Source organism: Natator depressus, chromosome 3, assembly GCF_965152275.1.
Source record: "Natator depressus isolate rNatDep1 chromosome 3, rNatDep2.hap1, whole genome shotgun sequence".
NCBI lineage: Eukaryota > Metazoa > Chordata > Testudines > Cheloniidae > Natator > Natator depressus.
In genome coordinates this window covers 61,127,339-61,146,546 of record NC_134236.1, presented here as the reverse complement: position 1 = coordinate 61,146,546, position 19,208 = coordinate 61,127,339, and the positions used below count along the sequence as shown (strand labels likewise).

The 19,208-nt window shown below is 40.6% G+C and overlaps 1 protein-coding gene across 5 annotated transcripts in view; it reads right to left on the bottom strand.

Annotated features, from left to right (window-relative positions):
• Nucleotides 1-19,208, bottom strand: part of MYO6 (myosin VI) — a 182,967-nt gene that overhangs the window by 60,953 nt on the left and 102,806 nt on the right. For all 5 annotated transcript variants that reach the window (XM_074948001.1, XM_074948002.1, XM_074948003.1 and 2 more), the window contains exons 14-16: nt 18,976-19,067; nt 11,972-12,044; nt 555-682 (exon numbers count right to left, since the gene is read on the bottom strand). In XM_074948001.1, coding sequence (XP_074804102.1) covers nt 555-682; nt 11,972-12,044; nt 18,976-19,067 — 293 coding nt within the window. The remainder of the gene's footprint in view (nt 1-554; nt 683-11,971; nt 12,045-18,975; nt 19,068-19,208) is intronic.

Below are 19,208 nucleotides of genomic sequence, written 5' to 3'. Positions count from 1 at the left end.
AAGTTAAACCTTTAGTGAACCTTTCAATAAAACCTAAACTGAGTTTACAGTTTGTAAAAATGTCTGAATGTCATATGATTGGGATTGCATAAAGAAAGGTTTTCACAGCATTAGTTAAGACACTTTGTTTTTTAAGGGAGAGGTGAATATGTAACACTTTCTAAAATGAAAGTTTTTCTACTTTTCAGTAAATCATTCTATAAAACCTAAACACTGCTTTCAACGCTTTCCTCACAGGTTTTTAAAATATCTTTAAAAATATACAATAATAGACAGAGAGGACTTTGCACCAGAATGATCTTGGCCTCGGCCATTGTTCTGGTCAAGAAAGCTCCATGGGTCCATTGAGAGAGAGTCTAGGGCTGCCTACTGTTGCCATCCTTAAGACCCAAACCGATTTTCCAAATGGGAGTGCAACATGCTGCCACCAGACTGTATGAACATCACTGGAGTTTTCCACTCGGTTTTTTATTCACAGTGATTTCTAACTTACGTTATATTAGCATCCACTCTGGGAATTTATTTTTATAAAATAATGAAGTAAGTAAACCTACAGATAGTCTGAAATGCTCCTTGTGTTTCTGATGCACCATAGAAGTAAAATGTTGGTCACTTGGTTGCGGAAGACGATTTTCTTCATCCAAAATATCCAGCACACCTACTAATTTTGCTTCAATCAGATCTATTTGTAAAACAGAAATCAATGTCTGTGAAAATGCTATATATAATTACTTATCAGAACAAGAATGTTACTTCAAAAATATTACCAACATGGTACTCTATAATTATTACAACCATCTTAGTTTAGGTTAAGGAAAAAATTGATCACTACAAACAAGTTTGGCACATATAGCTATTGATTTAAGCAGTATTCTGTAGTTCACTGTCAAGTTCCAGCTATGAAACTAGGATATGATGGAAGAGTAGAAATACACTGGTGAACTAGGTCTTTTAGGCCTATACACCGTTTTGCTTTTAAAAGTCTCTCATACAGGTTTCTCACTGTGCTGAATCAACAGTATGAGGAAGGATCATAAATCTATGACAGCAACAAGAGAGGATGACCAAAAGCTGAAAAAAGCTGAAAAGACTTCAGCATGCTCACAGCAGCATTGGGCATGATTGCGTTTTAAAACCATGCTGCTTTGACTGTTTATCTAAATCCCCAGACTTAATACATGTAAATTCTGTTTTTTGAAGATAACAGTAATAAATATACCCATGCTCTTAGGTTTCATAGATTCATAGACTTTAAGCTCAGAAGGGACCATCATGATCATCTAGTCTGACCTCTTGCACAATGCAGACCACAGAATCTCACCCACCCACTGCTGTAATAAACCCCTAACCTATGTCTGAGCTACTGAAGTCCTCAAATCATGGTTTAAAGACTTCAAGGTGCAGAGAATCCTCCAGCAAGTGACCTGTGCCCCACACTGCAGAGGAAGGCAAAAACCCCCCAGGGCCTCTGCCAATCTGCCCCGGAGGAAAATTCCTTCCCGACCCCAAATATGGCTTTCAGCTAAACCCCGGGCATGTGGGCAAGACTCACCAGCCAGACACCCAGGAAAGAATTCTCTGTAGTAACTCAGATCCCACCCCATCTAACATCCCATCACAGGCCACTGGGCATATTTACCACTAACAGTCAAAGATCAATTAATTGCCAAAATTAGGCTATCCCTCATACCATCCCCTCCACAAACTTATCAAGCTTAGTCTTGAAGCCAGATAAGTCTGTTGCCCCACTGCTCGCCTTGGAAGGCTGTTCCAGAACTTCACTCCTCTGGTGGTTAAAAACCTTCATCTAATTTCAAGTCTAAACTTCCTGATGGCCAGTTTATATCCATTTGTTCTTTCATCCACATTGGTACTGAGCTTAAATAATTCCTCTCCCTCTCCGGTATTTATCCCTCTGATATATTTACAGAGAGCAATCATATCTCCCCTCAGCCTTCTTTTGGTTAGGCTAAACAAGCCAAGCTCTTTGAGTCTCCTTTCATAAGACAGGTTTTCCATTCCTCAGATCATCCTAGTAGCCCTTCTCTCTACCTGTTCCAGTTTGAATTCATCCTTCTTAAACACGGGAGACCAGAACTGCACACAATATTCCAGATGAGGTCTCACCAGTGCCTTGTATAACGGTACTAACACCTCCTTATCTCTACTGGAAATACCTTGCCTGATGCATCCCAAGACCGCATTAGCTTTTTTCACGGCCATATCACATTGGCAACTCATAATCATCCTGTGATCAACCAATACTCCGAGGTCCTTCTCCTCCTCTGTTACTTCCAACTGATGAGTCCCCAGCTTACAACAAAAATTCTTGTTATTAATCCCTAAATGCATGACTTTGCACTTTTCACTATTAAAGTTCATCCTGTTACTATTACTCCAGTTTACAAGGTCATCCAGATCTTCCTGTATGATATCCCGGTCCTTCTCTGTATTGGCAATACCTCCCAGCTTTCTGTCATCCGCAAACTTTATTAGCACACTCCCGCTTTTTGTGCCAACGTCAGTAGCAAAAAGATTAAATAAGATTGATCCCCAAACCAATCTCTGAGGAACTACACTAGTAACCTCTTTCCAGCCTGACAATTCACTTTTCAGTATGACCTGTTGTAGTCTCCCCTTTAACCAGTTCCTTATCCACCTTTCAATTTTCATATTGATCCCCATCTTTTCCAATGTAACTAATAATTCCCCATGTGGAACCGTATCAAATGCCTTACTGAAATCAAGGTAAATTAGATCCACTGTGTTTCCTTTGTCCAAAAAATCTGTTACCTTCTCAAAGAAGGAGATCAGGTTGGTTTGGCATGATCTACCTTTTGTAAAACCATGTTGTATTTTGTCCCAATTACCGTTGACCTCAATGTCCTTAACTACTTTCTCCTTCAAAAATTTTTCCAATACCTTGCATACCACAGATGTCAAACAAACAGGCCTATAAATACCCGGATCACGTTTTTTCCCTTTCTTAAAAATAGGAACTGTGTTAACAATTCTCCAGACATACAGTACAACCCCTGAGTTTACAGATTGATTAAAAATTCTTGCTAATGGGCTTGCAATTTCATGTGCCGTTCCCTTAATATTCTTGGATGAAGATTATCTGGGCCCCCGATTTAGTCCCATTCGAGCTTCACTTCTACCTCGGATGTGGTAATATCTACCTTCATATCCTCATTCCCATTTGTCGTCCCTAAGCTCCTCATTAGCCTCATTAAAGATTGAGGCAAAGTATTTGTTTAGATATTGGGCCGTGCCTAGATTATCCCTAACCTCCACTCCATCATCAGTGTCTAGCAGTCCCACTTCTTCTTTCCTTGTTTTCTTCTTATTTATATGGCTATAGAACCTTTTATTATTGGTTTTAATTCCCTTGCAAGGTCCAACTCTACATGGCTTTTGGCCTTTCTCACTTTATCCCTACATGTTCTGACCTCAGTAAGGTAGCTTTCCTTGAGGATCCCTTCCATCTTCGACTCCTTGTAGGCTTTCTGCTTTTTCTTAATCACCTCTCTGAGATGTAGACCAAGCTGGATGAGCAAACAACTCCTGCCTATGAATTTTTTCCCCTTTCTTGGGATGCAGGCTTCTGATAGCTTCTGCAATTTTGACTTGAAGTAATTCCAGGTCTCCCCTGCCTTTAGATCCAAAGTTCTTCAGTCCAATCCACTTCCCTAACTAATTTCCTTATTTTTTTAAAGTTAGCCATTTTGAAATAAAAAACCCTAGTCACAGATCTATTTTTGTTTATCCTTCCATTTAGTTTGAACTGAATTAGCTCATGATCGCTCGAACCAAGGTTGTCCCCGACAACCATTTCTTCTATGAGGTCTTCACTACTCACCAAAACCAAATCTAAAATGGCATCCCCTCTTGTTGGTTCAGCAACTACTTAGTGAAGGAATCCATCAGCTATCACATCCAGGAAAATCTGAGCCCTATTATTATTATTACTAGTACTTGTCCTCCAGTCTATATCTGGGAATCTCCCAAGTCCCCCAAGATCACACAATTCCCATTAGTATTTACTTCATTGGTTAATGCTAAATGACTAAGAAACCTAGCACCGGGTGTTCAAAGGGACTTAGGTGCCTAAACTCAAGTTTTAAGTGCTTACGTTCCACTTTTAAGTGCCACTGAAATCCACAAAATCCCTCTTGGCTGATCCCTAGCCCTGTAAGCACCAAAACTCACTCAACACCTACATTTTTTATGTATTGAAGTATTGAAGTGCCTCAGTTCCCACTCTCTGCATGGACCCAGTGCCTCTCTCTAGGTATCTGGATGCCTCTCTCATGCTTAAGCCCCACCACCATCCGTAAACTAGGTGCAGGTAGGTGTTCTCCAGTCTATCTTGCCTTCAGAGCTTGATCCAACAAGTGTGCTATGAGCATGCATACTAGATTGGGACCCATTCAAAATCTGACTAGAGGAGGAGGCGGTGGTGGTCCCTTATAACTTTTAGCCTACTGACTAGAGCACTCACGCACGACATGGGAGACTCAGGTTCAACTCCTTCCTCCGCTTGATAGGGAGACAGGATTTGAATAGGGGTCTCCAACCTCTTCAGAGACTGCTCTAAAACGCTGGCTATAGGATATTCTGATGTGGTCTCCTCAACCTCTCCTGATGAAATTGCTCCAATTTAGAAAAATACTTAGTCATTGGGTGAGAGAGAGAGAGGACTCTATAGCCTGGCGGTTAGAACACCCACCTAGATGGTGGAAGACCCAGGCTCCAGTCCCTCTGCTCCAGTGATTCTAAAATGGAACAGCTTCAACCAGAGCGATGGGAGAGCCACATCAGAGTATCCCACAGAACAGTAGTTATGACACACTCCTCAGAGGCAAAACTCCCCTGTTCAAATCCTCTCTCCATCAGGCAGAGTGGAGGAGTTCACAGAATCATAGAAGATCAGGATTGGAAGCGACCTCAGGAGGTCATCTAGTCCAACCTCCTGCTCAAAGCAGGGCCAATGCCCAACTAAATCATCACAGCCAGGGATTTGTCAAGCTGGGCCTTAAACACCTCTAAGGATGGAGATTCCACCACCTCCTTAGGTAACTCATTCCAGTGCTTCACCACCCTTCTAGTGAAATAGTGTTTCCTAATATCCAATCTAGACCTGAAACTCGAGACCACTGCTCCTTGTTCTGTTACCTGCCACCACTGAGAACAGCTGAGCTCCATCCTCTTTGGAACCCCCCTTCAGGCAGTTGAAGGCTGCTATCAAATCCTCCCTCACTCTTCTCTTCTGCAGACTAAACAAGCCCAGTTCCCTCAGCCTCTCCTCAAGTCATGTGCTCCAGCCCCCTGATCATTTTCGTTGCCCTCCGCTGGACTCTCTCCAATTTGTCCACATCCTTTCTGTAGTGGCGGATCCAAAACTGGACGCAATACTCCAGATGTGGCCTCACCAGTGACCAATAGAGGGGAATAATCACTTCCCTCGATCTGCTCCTACTAATGCAGCCCAATATGCCGTTAGCCTTCTTGGCAAAAAGGGCACATTGCTGAATCATATCCAGCTTCTCATCCACTGTAAACCCCAGGTGTTTTTCTGCAGAACTACTGCTTAGCCAGTCGGTCCCCAGCCTGTAGTCGTGCATGGGATTTTTCCGTCCTAAGTGCAGGACTCTTCACTTGTCCTTGTTGAATCTCATCAGATTTCTTTTGGCCCAATCCTCCAGTTTGTCTAGGCCACTATGGACCCTATCCCTACCCTCCAGCACATCTTCCTCTCCCCCCAGCTTAGTGTCATCTGCGAACTTGCTGAGGGTACAATCCATCCCATCATCCAGATCATTAATAAAGATGTTGAACAAAACCAGCCCCAGAACCAACCCCTGGGGCACTCCGCTTGATACCAGCTGCCAACTAGACACTGAGCCGTTGATCACTACCCGTTAAGCCCAACAAGCTAGCCAGCTTTCTATCCATCTTATAGTCCATTCATTCAATCCATACTTTTTCAACTTGCTTGCAAGAATACTGAGTTAAACGTTGCCTCCCTGCAGCCCAGACTTAGGCACCTAACTCTTGATAAAATCTCCTAAAAATTGGGAGAGGTGGGGTTTAGGACACCCTACTCATCTGCATCTCACTTTGTCTAGTTCAGTTGGCGCTGCACTAGTGTGCTGGCTTTCTATTCTTCGGCACCTCTCTCTCCACATGCACTGGAGAGGGTGGTGGTACCGTAAGTGGGAGTGGGGATTACAAACTCAATGCCTCACTCTAACCTCCTCACGATGCAACTCAGGCACCCTTCATGAGTAGTGAACAGGAGGGGGCTGCCTAGGCTTCAGTGTAGGTATTTACCTAAGCCAAGAAACTGACAAAACAGGCAAGAATCAAATTAGATTGGACTACACCCAGCCTAAAAAGGTCTGCGCCAGCAGTTTGGGAATTTCGGCTGCCACAAAAGGCTGGCTAGGAAAGAACAGATTGTTTGGCAACAAAATAAGAGTACACATTGGAACATGAGAACGCTGTATCAATGCGGCAAAGCCAGAATGTTAGATAAAATTACAACTACATCCTTTTCTATAGACATTCTCAATATATGTGAAACAAACTGGACTGGAAGTGGCCAACTTTCCATAAAGCACCGTAAAATCATTTACTTTGGAAGGAAAGACATGCCCAAACAAAGGAAATTGCCTTCATACTACCAGAAAAAGCTTACAGTTCTTTGAAAAGCTATACATGCGTCATCTCACATAATGAGCATTAAATTACAAGGTCTGTGACTATGATACAAAACTACAGACCCACAACAGATGCAGAAGACAACGTCAGAAGCCAATTTTACAATGAACATCAAGAGAAGATTCCCGGAACCCTCTCTAGAAGTTTTTTGTTCACGATCATAGAATCATAAAAACGTAGGAGGGGACTTTACTGCCAAGATGGGGCATGATCATATGGACTGGGAGACCTGGGAAAAGAAGGCATAGAAATGAGTGAGGGGCAGATTACTTCAGTTCTGTGCTATCAACAATCTATTTAAATAACACACAGCAGATCAGCACAGGTGAGTCAATAAAGAAATAAAGATTTCTAATGATGGCACTACAAAAAACATGATCAACATCATCTTGTAAAACAACACTGGAAAACAAATGTACTAGACTACATGGTCTACAGAAGCCTAAATACAAACTCAGACCATGGGGTAGTGATTGGTCTGAGTTTGTATTTAGGCTTTTGAAGTGTTAATTTGCAAAAGACAGCAAACGGGTCTATCAAAGCTCTGAAAAATACAGACACTATGGTGACCTTTCAGAACACCATCAGTGGCCAGTTTGCCCCTCTCTTAGACCTAGAGGACACAACAGTAGACCAATTCTGGGAGGAGGCAAAATACTTCATTCCTGCCATGAGCAAGGAGGTTTTAGGGATGAGATTGTATCCAAAAAAGGAAAGACTAGGTGACACCAGAGATTGAAAACCTATCAAGAAGAAATAGAAAGTATAACATCTGAAAGCCGAAGATTACCCTGAGTGGAAAAAAGAAATACAGACAGCTCAACAAGGAATTAAAAAGAACAGTTTAAAAAAAGCTATGAAAGACTGGCTTGAGAGAGAAGGCAAAGAACTTGAACAATACTTACATAAAGTAATGCTAGAGGGCTTTTTCAGAAAGTCAGATTACTATCAAAGAAGTTAACACCTGTAACAAGTCAGCTACATCATGCTCAGGGGAACTACATAGTCGATAAAGATCAGAAGCTTAAAACACGGAAAGAATATTTTCATCAGCTATTGAACACGAATAGTCTTTGAGGCTATCAACTGTGAAGGCAACAATGAAGGAAGACACATATTGGAATCAGAAATTGAAACTGCAGTCATGCCCCTGAAAAATCAACAAGACATCTGGTACAGATGGTATATTGCCTCAAGTGTTAAAATATGGTGGTAGAAGCAAGGTCACGCTCCTTTACGAACTATTCAGGGACAAAGGGTGAAGTCCCTGAAACCTGGCAATACTAAATTATTGCATCACTCTTTAAGAATGGTGACCTGGCAGATTATGACAACTACAGAGAAATAAGTCTTACAAGAATTCCTAGCAACGTATTCCAAAGAGTGATTCTCAGCCAAATGAAAAGAAAAGCAGAGGAAATCCTTTCTGAGTCACTAGCTGATTTATACCTGGATGGTCCACCACAGATCAGTGATTTGTTTTGCGTCAAATCTTGGAGGAGGGAGAAATCAACGAACTTATTTTGCAAATTCGTTGACTTTCAGAAAGCATTCAACTCTGTTAACAGACAGGCTCTGTGAAAAGTACTCAAGTGGTACAGTTTTAGCAGGAAATTGATTCAGATATCGCAGTGTCCGTACAGCCTACTTTGGCATGCAGTAAGAGTCAGTGGTGAGACGACAGAATGGTTTGAAGTGAAAAGTAGAGTCAAACAGGGATGCGTACTCAGTCCAATACTCTCTAAGTAACATTGGCGGAGGCTGCAGAATACTGGGGCCAGATCACCAATCACCTTGACTTTGCAGATAATATTGTAATGATACTCCCTGCGGAGTAATGAAACCAAAAAGCAGCAACTAACTTGTACACAACATCCAGAGAATGGGGATTAAAAACAAATTAACAAAAGACCAAACTACTGACAACAGCAAAAATCAAGCAACAGGCTAAACTAGTTATCAATGGTGTAGTAACCAAACAAGTAGATGGTTTATGCTATTTGGGTTCCATCGTAACATATGACAAATAATGTGAAGAGGACACAGACAGGCAGACAGCTATTGAGAACAGAACATTCACATGCCTGAATAAAAATGTTTGGATGGTTAAATCAACATCTGTGACAGCTAAAACTAGATTTATATAAAGCACTCGTTGTACCCACATTACTTTATGGTGGTGAAAGATGGGTACTGACAAAGAGCCTGGAGCAAAAGCCACGAACATTTGAAATGAGGTTCCTGTGCTGTAGGCCATCGGTGCTGGAACTAAGGTGCTGGGAGTGTGACAGCACCCCCTAGCTTGAAGTGGTTTCCATCATTTATAGTTTGGTTCAATGGCTCTCAGCACCCCCATTATACAAATTGTTCCAGCACCTCTGGCTGTAGGTGTGACAACACTAGATAAATTAAGAAATGGCAGCATCCACAGAAAAGTGAAAAAGTGCAGTGAGTAACTACAATTGTCAAAGGGTGCTAACTACAACGGTTTGACCATGTCGCTAAAATGACCCCATACCAACTGCCTGCAATTGTTCTCTGTGGAAGAGAGCATGGTAAAAGAGAGAGAGAGACAGAGAGAGAGAGGTGCCACGGTCAGCCAGAAGACAGTTGTATAACACAGTATATAAAACCATCCAGGGAACACCTTAACAACAGGCTCAAATGGCAGCTCAAAAACAGATTTAAGTGAAATCTGCTTCCAACCTTGGCTTTGGAAAAAGGAAAAGATGATGATGATTTGAAAAGTAACTGCTTAAGCGAACATAATCTACCTTTATTCTGTACTTTATTCAAATATTACTTACAGATGTTCACTGCAATTACTGCCCTGCCTTAATTCTATTATAGGAAACCATATTAAATTCAGAGGTTTCGGCAGAAGAATCCTTTATTCCCAAGATCTGGTGTCTGGCAGTAGCATCTCCACTGAGGCAGAGAACAGTGTGATTGATTCCCCGCCCCTCAAAATACAGACATATCAAATCAACGCTATATTTAAGGAGTCTACTGATTATAAATTATCAGATGTCACTGGAAGTTGGAACATTTTGGAAGGTGCAATATAAAGCAATACTCACAAGTCTCAGATGGCTCCTTTTTTGAACAGTGAGCAACACAAAAAGCAAAGCCTCAAATGAAAATGTATTTATACAGAAACCAGTGTTGCTGTCTTTTCTCATCCATTTAACTAAGATAACAAAGCCCTTTTCTGCTTCTGGGGCACATTTGAAAAAAAATAAATAGGCATCTGAAATCATTTAAAATGATTTTTTTTGTAGGAACTGGAACCTCCTTAAGCCATGATGACATTAATGGAAATGTACCCATATCAGACTACCAGATGGGGCTGGTTTGTGTTCATATAACAAGACAGCACTTTTCTTGCTGCTACCCTTCAGATTTTCTTCCCTGGATCATCTCCTACTGTTCTGTCAGCAGCCAGCTGTCATCTTTGCCTGACATGGCTACCAGTGGCCAATGCAGAGCCAGCGATGCATGTCCTTGTCTGCCTAGGAGGAAAGATGTCTGAACACATTTATAGATGCTCAGAAGGACCCACCAGTGGTGACTTTGCAACTGATGCCAGATGGGGTATCCTGCCATCATCACTGCTTCCCTAAATGGAGATCCTGAAGCTACCACAGTCAGTGCTGCACTGAATTGTATGTCAAAGTCAGTTTCTCTCTTCATCATACTGGATAACCCCAATTATGGTAACAGAAGTTGGGAGCAGATAGACCATTTTAACCCTCTCACATACTGAAAACAATAGCAATACCTAAATTTTTAATTTGTTTTTAATTCACCCTGTTCAAGCAACAAGTGTACGGGGAAAAAATCTGACAAAAAATTTAAAGGAAGGAACCCTTTATCTCCAAATATACAAACATCTCTGCTTTGGTTCACAGATCTTTTAATCTCCTTACGCAACAAAAATATTGCTCTGTATACCTCACATTATCTGTTTTGATTAATTTACCTGGAAAATTCCACATGTTCACCACTCTCAGATTATAAGATCTTCAGGGCAAGTACTATGTCTGAGCATATATTTATCTGCACCTATCACAATGAGACTCCATTACTGATTGGGGTTCTGTGTGTTACTATCATATAAATAGGTGTAGCAACGCGGCGACTCGGCAGTGCGGTGCCTCCCACTGGTCATCCTCGGAATTAGCTCTCCAGCCTCCGGAGCGCCCTCTGCAGTCTGGTGTCCCCCTTGCTTCAGGACCCCGTATCTCTCCCGGACCCTGGTGCCCCTCTACATCAGGGTTCTTCCCCCTGTAGTACCCCCGCAGTCTGGGTCTCCCCTCCCCAGGGAATCCCAACCCTCTATCCCCACCTTGCCTCAGCGGCTACTGCCAGTCCTCATCTAGCCCCCACACACTGGGGCAGACTGCAGTCTGTACCACTCGTCGGCAAGAAGGATTTGGACCTGCTGCCTTTGCCTAACCTTGAGCTGCCACTCTGCAACCCCAGTACCTGCTTTAGGCCTTCAGCAAGGCCTGCAGGCTAGGGGTTTTCCAGCCTGGAGCTCCCCAGCTCCTCTGGCCTTTCCCCAGCTCTGCTTCATTCTAGGTACCCTGGTGAGCTCTCAAGCAGCCAGGCCCGTCTCTTCTCCACAGCTAGGGAGAGACTCTCTGCCTGAGCTCCTGGCTCACAGCCTTATATGAGGCCAGCTGTGGCCTGACTGCGGCATGGTCCCAGTTGAGGCTGCCCTCCCAATCAGCCTAGCCTCTTAACTCCCCCAGGGCAGCCCTTTCCCAGGGCTGATTTAACCCCTTCAGGGCTGGAGCGGGTGACGACCCCGCTACAATAGGGCAAAAGAATCTTCCCTGAATTAATTTCTGACAGAACTATTGGTCTATTCTCTGCAAAAACAAACTTGCAGAGACTCTGATGAAATCTCCCCCTTTGACCCTGGGCAGGAACAACTCAATGGGCAGAAGCAGGCAGTACTTAGAGAGGTGCAGGGTCATCTGCAACAATGGCCACAAGAAAATAAAATAAATATGCCCCAGTCTTGCAACTGCATCAGTGAAGAGATCTCTGCATCCACACAGACACAGTTGCAGCATCAGGGACTAAAACCTAACAGCAGGATCCAGTGCTGGGATGGTCATTGATACGACAAAATTACTACACTACTAAACATATTTTGGTCTATTCTATTGAAAGCCACTATCTCCAGGACCATAACACTTTAATGAAACAGTATACATGGTTTTCAAGTACATACCTATACAATCCTGATTGTCTACATAGTGCACTTCATTGACTCCCAGACCTTCTTTCTGGTAAAGTTCTTGTTCCTAAAATAGAAAAAATAAGAATATTTCAGAGAAAATATCATTTACCACAGTTTTTCCCATGCACCAAAACAGACAATTTTAACTTCTATAATGACAATGAACAAACAACCTGGAGATTTTAAAGTGCTTGCATACAGCTTAATATAGTTCCAATTCCATTTCCTTAACACTAACAATACAATATATATTTTAGATAAATGAGGATAAAGTACTTCAGTAAGATGTCAACATTTGGCTTGCGAATATTACTTTCAAATGTTAGAATAATTTGGAGTTCAGCACTTTGTGAAAAATAATTAATGTAAAAATTATTAACAGGAAAAACTGATCTTTAAATTTAATTTATTTCTAGTTTCTAGCAGGGTTACTTGATTACTTTCAAACATATATGCAAGAATTTTTTAAAAGTCTAAACAATATATTCTTGATTAAAAATAATGACTTCCTAAAATGAATACAAAAATATTCTAAAAATCTCTGAATCCCAGTTTAGAATGTCACAATAAACCTGATGAGAAAATTATGATCTTTTCTCCTTCACACTTTCAACATGGGATATTTTATTTTACAGTATGTTTTAAGTGCTAATTTGAGCATTCTGATGATCATAAAAGTTTCTCCTGTGCTGTGGCTCTTAATAACATGTGAAATGGTTTTAAGAATCAAGTGCAACTAGCACCACACAAAACATTTTTAAATTCTTAAAGTTTCAGAAATATATTTCAGAAAACAACATTAAGATATAAAATGTGTTTTACTTGTCCATTAAGCTACTTCTCAGATACATATCTCCTTTGTGCCTTCAGCAACTCAAAGTGTGGTAGCAGATGTCTCATGGAGATTATAAAATGAAGAGGTTTTGTTTTGTTTTTAAAAAAAGGTAACATTTAAAACATTTTTAAATGAATGTTATAAGCTTTTGGAGGGTTGTTGGTTTTTTTTGCAGTTTCTAAGTTCTAAAATAGATGAAGACTCAATCATTCTTCCTCCTCTCCACCTTCCTCCCTACCTGCTCTCCCTCCCCTTTCAAAAAATATACTTTTTTCCAAACTCAATTTGATTTTTTAATGCTACCCAGACATAACTGCAGGACAGGGTGGTGACACACTGAAATGGATTACCTAGGGAGGTGGCAGAATCTCCATCCTTAGAGGTTTTTAAGGCCTGGCTTGACAAAGCCCTGGCTGGGATGATTTAGTTGGGGTTGGTCCTACTTTGAGCAGGGGGTTGGACTAGATGACCTCCTGAGGTCTCTTCCAACCCTAATATTCTATGATTCTATGACACCTTGGACAATAAATGGCTTAGTTGAATTTTCAAATAGAAAAATTAAATTGGGAACATTAAACATTTCCCAAATGTGCTTATATTACACAGCAACCAGAAGGCCCAAACAGGATTGTGGATCTATTCTTTTTCCATGAAAAATGGACATCAAGATAGAAGGCATAGAGATTATTACATGAGACGTTAACCAATAAGTTGTGGCCCTGGATGCCCCTCAATGCCAAATGGCAGAGGGCCTACCATAATGTAACTCATATCAGGCCTGGCACACTCAGTACCCACAACACACAGTTGTCATAAGAGGCATATAAAAAGGTGTCATGTAAGGTATCATATGGAAACATACTAGTGACACACTGTTCCCAAAAAGCATTGTGTACAGGCTGTGTAAATAGAGTTACGTGTGTGTGTGCTGGAAATATATGTTCTTCAAGTGTGTTTGGAAGGCAGTGCATACACCAAGCCTAACAAAAGAATGTGGATTGGCATGTCTGGCTGGCTTGATTACAGGCACAGTACAAGGAAAGTATATTTACATATAAGGTAAACAAAGCCATCAAGTTAATGAGTGGCAAAGGAGATGATTTATTAAGCACACTGGGAGGCGGGGGGGGGGGGGGGTGGAATCTGCATCCCAGGAAGCTTTCCTGGCTCTTGAGACAGAGACAATGGATTTTTGGTAATAGAAGGTGCAGAAAGACATTTTAGTTATTCATCATTTAGGGAACATGGGGAACAGCACTCTCTGAACCTGTGAAAGTTGGATCCCTTGGCCAGGAGGACCAGAGGTGCTGGTAACTTGATGTAAGAGAGGAAACTAACTTGTAACAGTTTTTAACTTGCTAAAATTAAGTTTTAGACACTAAAAAGCGTGTTTTGTTTGCGACCACAGCTGTTTCTTATTCCCTTGCTTATTATCATTTAAATCTCTGTTCTTTGTAAATAAACATATTCTTAGTTTTATTATAAACCATCTCAGTGCTGTTATATTGAAGTAAAATTTGAGTCTTCAGCTAAGCTAACAGGCTGATGTGTGCTGTGTCTCTTTGGAAGCATTGATTTTAATACTTTCTGTGGGTGTCCAGTGAATAACCCAGGGAGACATCTCCGGGTACTGGGGTTAACTGCTTGTTACCTACAAGACACAGTTTAAATTGGTAGGTTCTCGAGGAGTTTGCTGGCAAGGCAGACAGGCTGGAATGGCAGGGAGCTGACACATAGCTTAGCAGCAGAAAAGTTCTCACTTGCTGACGCAGAGGGGCAAGACAGTGGCTTACAATTCTGGGAGTCCTGATCAGAACATCACAGTGGTGTGGTCTGGACAGGATTTACACACTGCCGACTGGTTGACTGAAGTTCACATTTCAAGCACTGATAAAGTAGATTTTACGTGAGAAGGCTGGGAACAGTCAAAACAGTTGCAGTTTGTTTTCTTCTGTTTATTTCAGGCAACAAAAGAAAGTATAAAAATGAGCAACAGCGAAACATCTATGAAATTAGAAATAGCCAGATTGAAGGCTGAACAGAAAGATAAAGAATGAGCAGCTGTGACAGGAGTGTGTGAATACCAGAAGTGGGAAGCTGAAATGAGTGTCAGTGGGAGGTAGAAAGACAACAGCAAGGAGAAGCATACCAGCAAACCCTGGAAGAAGAGACAGCTTCCCATTAGAGAAACATGGAACTGAAAAAAGGGACAGCCCAAAAAAAGGGAAGGAAAGACAGTGTAACCTGAGCTGGTAGGAAAAGCATAGACAGATCCCACAGGTCCCAAGTGTTTCCTCTCCACAAGGAACACCCAGCTGAGATAAATTATCCCCAGAGAACAAAGGATCAGATTGTATTGAAGAATACTTCTGTACTTTTGAAAGACTGTGCAAATTACATAAAATTTCAGAAGCCCAGAAAGTGCCCACAGTGATTGCAAAGCTCTCGGGTGAAGCATTAAATGTGTTTAATGAAGTGGAAACTGAACAGGATTTGAAGTATGATGAATTTTAAAAGGCTGTGTTGCAAAGGTTTCAAATTACCCCTAACGTGTACAGGGTGAGATTTAGAAACCTCTGAAAAGGTGATGAGTCATAGAGAATCTGTATGTAAAATGTGTGATTTGATGAGCAAACGGGGAAGAGGCTGATTATGACAAGTTATTTGACCCCTGTGCATACGGGCATTTACTGAGCTTTTGCTCTGAGATCAGAGAAACCATTTGAGATAACACTTTAGTTTCTGTACAGGAAGCAGCTGTACAGGATCTGGCTGTTTCCTATGAACAGTGGGTGCAAGCCACAAAAAGAAGGGCAAAAAGCCTGGTGTAAAGGGGAAACTCCATTTTACCCTAGGAAAATGTAGGGTGGTTGGGAGCCTAGAAACTCCCCAGAGCCGACCCCCATCATAGTAATCACATTTACAGACCCTAGAGGATGGTCTAAGAAGGTGTTACATATGAAACTCCACTGAACACCTGAGGAACAGTTGCCCTAAATAAAGGGAATCTAAGCCCATATACCATCCAGCCCACTAGCGGATCAAGTTGGCATCTTTAGCAAAACTGAAGGTGGGGGTCATGTGATAAGAGAAGGGAGTGGACAAGTAGGAAAAGACAGTTGTGAATGACCTCAAAGCTTAGGAGTATGAATATATTTGCTTTGATTCTAAAGCCAATGTCCGCTCCTGATATAAGAAATAAGCCTTCCTATATCCACTGTACTAGCTCTGTAAATGCAAACGTGGAGAAGGAAATACTAGGATCTCTTTCATAGAATTAGAAGGATCATAACCCTTAAAAGATGCAAGACACTCTGAGAATAAACTATCCATCAAGAAAGTAGCTGGTGCCCAGATACAATTAGTTCCATAGAATGCCTATTGGCTTACCTATGGATGTTTATATCTTAAATTCAAAATTTTCAGCCAGTATGTATGCAAATTAAAATTCAAAGGCAGTGGCTCCAGACATCTAAAACTCCACACACAGGCTCTAGAATTTGAGGCACTCAGGAATTCCCACAAGTCCACAGTAAACCTTTCAGGAAACTACAAAATTCACCTTGTTGAAGTCATCAGTAAGAATAAATAGAATAAATTAAGTTTAGAATTTCTATGCCAAGCTGCTCTAAAAATATGAAATAGAAAAAAGAGTTAAGGTACTTTTCCGGGGATATAAACTCATGTTTTCAAACTTCTGATCTTGCAAATATCTTGTCCTATAACTCCTCAAACTTGTGGCAAAACACTATTCCTATATGTCACCAGTCCACAAGGACATTCAGCCAGATTGATTTACTTCTGACAAAATTAGAGGGTGGCATTCAGATAGGGCTTGTAAGAGAAACAATTAAACTTTAGATACATTTTGGAGAAATCATCCTCTCTCCACAATGTTATATTTCATTTAAATGTAGTAACAAACTCTAAAGCCATCTCACATTATAAGTCACTAAATGAAACCCAATCTAAAGAGTTCAAACTATTAAAATTATTTGACTATATACTCAAATGCCACTTTCATCTGCACAAAGCTTGCAAGCTCTGAGTATGCATCAATTACTGTTTTTCAACGTATTGTAATTTTAATTAAATATTCTTCCAAGTACTCCCATGAATAGGCAGAGAACAGCTTTTTTTATTTCCTAATTATTGGCCTGTCTTAGCAAATTTATGTCTGCAATAGCCTGCTAGGCATATTGCTAAATATACAATCTTTCCTTTGGCCACGATAGGCTTTAACCCAGCAAATGTGACAGGTGAAGCAGCTCAAATAGTATCCAAACTTTTAAGAAAAGCACTGTAAACAATAGTTTCACATTTAAAAAGTTAAAAGAATCTGCTTGGCTTTGGTATATCTTCAAGGTAATTGCAGTACAATAACTATTTGCTCAGAAAAATGCTACTCAGTATAATCTGACCTTTTACCTAGTTTTCTAGTATGCTTTATAAAGTAATGAAAATTAGTTATTTGTAATTGTTCTCTGAAAGTACCAGCTCACAAAGTCTTATCTCACCTTCAAAAGTAAAGCTTGTATGTCCCTTCTAACCTCAATCTCCTAGAAAAAAAGGGCTACCACCAGATCGAACCCAAAAGAGTTTTAGTTACTGTTAGCGTCAAAAAAAATTTTTTTAAAGTGCTTACTGCTATAAATAATTTAGTGAGTCTTATAAAGGAAGTAAATTAAATTTAAATAGAGCTAGTAAGACTGATGAGAATATTAGCTCCAAGTCCTGCTATCTCCATACAATCTCAGACTATCAGGACAACATCTATCCAACAGAGAATCCAAGAACTCCAAAAGCTCAGGATGTTTGCAGGTGATTAAATGCCATCACAGAGACCACAAGACTTTTTAAAAGTTTTTGGCCTTGGAATTTGAAGTATTTTCTTAATGTTCCTGCCATTCTGACAAGAAAAATCCTCTCTCACACAAGTCTGATGAAAACCTGATTTTCCAACAATTTAATCACCGATTCAGTTTTTCTGAAAACAGCTCTATCTGGGAGTTCATCCAGAAGTTCTCAAACCAGGATTACAAAGTCACTTTTCTGATTGCATGGTGGAGTTTGATATTCTCTTTCAGTGACTTACGTAGCAAATGTTCTCAGATCACAAGTCAACACAGTCCTAAAATTAAAGTTAATTAGTTCCTGGGGATGAAACTGTGCCAAAGCAGCCAGCTTCTTTCTTGCCCTGAGCTTCTAAAAAGCCTGACTCACTTCACCCAGTATTCAGAGGAGCCTCTTCAATCTGCCCAATCCATTACTCTTGTTCTTTAGGAATACGATAAACCTCTTTGACCTCTCATGCTCTTATCCCTTTTCTACCTAGCTCTTCAAAATTACAGGCAGACACAAGATAAGGAGCTGTTTTTGAGTCTTGCTCTTCTCAGGTTGCCCCAGCCAAAGTACCAATGGCCCTTTTCAGAGTTTAACCAGTAGTTTATCCAATCATACTGGTTTTCAACAAAGTCTTTTCAATATGCAGCAGAAGTCCAACCTGAACACAAAAGTGTTATTTTAAAAATAAAATATTTGTAAAAGCCACAAAAATGGTGCAGTTTAGATTTCACCTTGTAGTCCTTTCAGATCCCTCTGTAGAAATCTTCTCTGCCACAAAGCCTACACTAAACAATGGTTAGGCATTTCATGTGCTGTGACCGGTTTATCAAACTGACTGATATGTCATTGTTCCCTTGTGTTTCCCACCCCCAACCCACATCTGTTGCCTATAATCTCATACTCAGATTGTAAACTCTTCAGATCCAGGACTGTCTCCATTGTACGTTTATTCTGCCTCTGGCATCTAGATGCTAACACCCTACAATTAATAATAATAATTGCTTAGTACAGGAAGATGTGAGGTGCATTGCTCTTAATGCATGTTCCCAAAGATGAACAAAGCACCAACCAACTCAGACTGGGAAAGATTCTGACATATTCAACAAATGAAAAATGCTTCAACCAAGAGCAAACTACTCTTCTCAAGTATACACCTGACTCGACACTATAACAGACACACAAGGCTCTTTAATTGTAATTAAAAGGGAAATGAACAAAATTTATGGAAAGCATTGCTATTTCACATACCCTTATCTTACTTTTCTTTTCCAAAAAGTCAGTGGGTTACTCAGACATGAAGTGAGATATAAATTACCTCTTTCAGAATCCTTTCATTGAAGAATTGCTGCAGCTTTTCATTACAGTAGTTTATACAAAACTGTTCAAAACTGTTGTGTTCAAAATATTCTGAAAAACAAAATGTTAAATTGCTTTGAATTATGATAAGTTAGTATTCTGAGAATTTAGTTATATAATGTTTGGGCGGGGGAGGGGGGAGTTTAATAGAGTTAACATTTTCACTTCAAATCTTTTGTTCAGATCCATGAA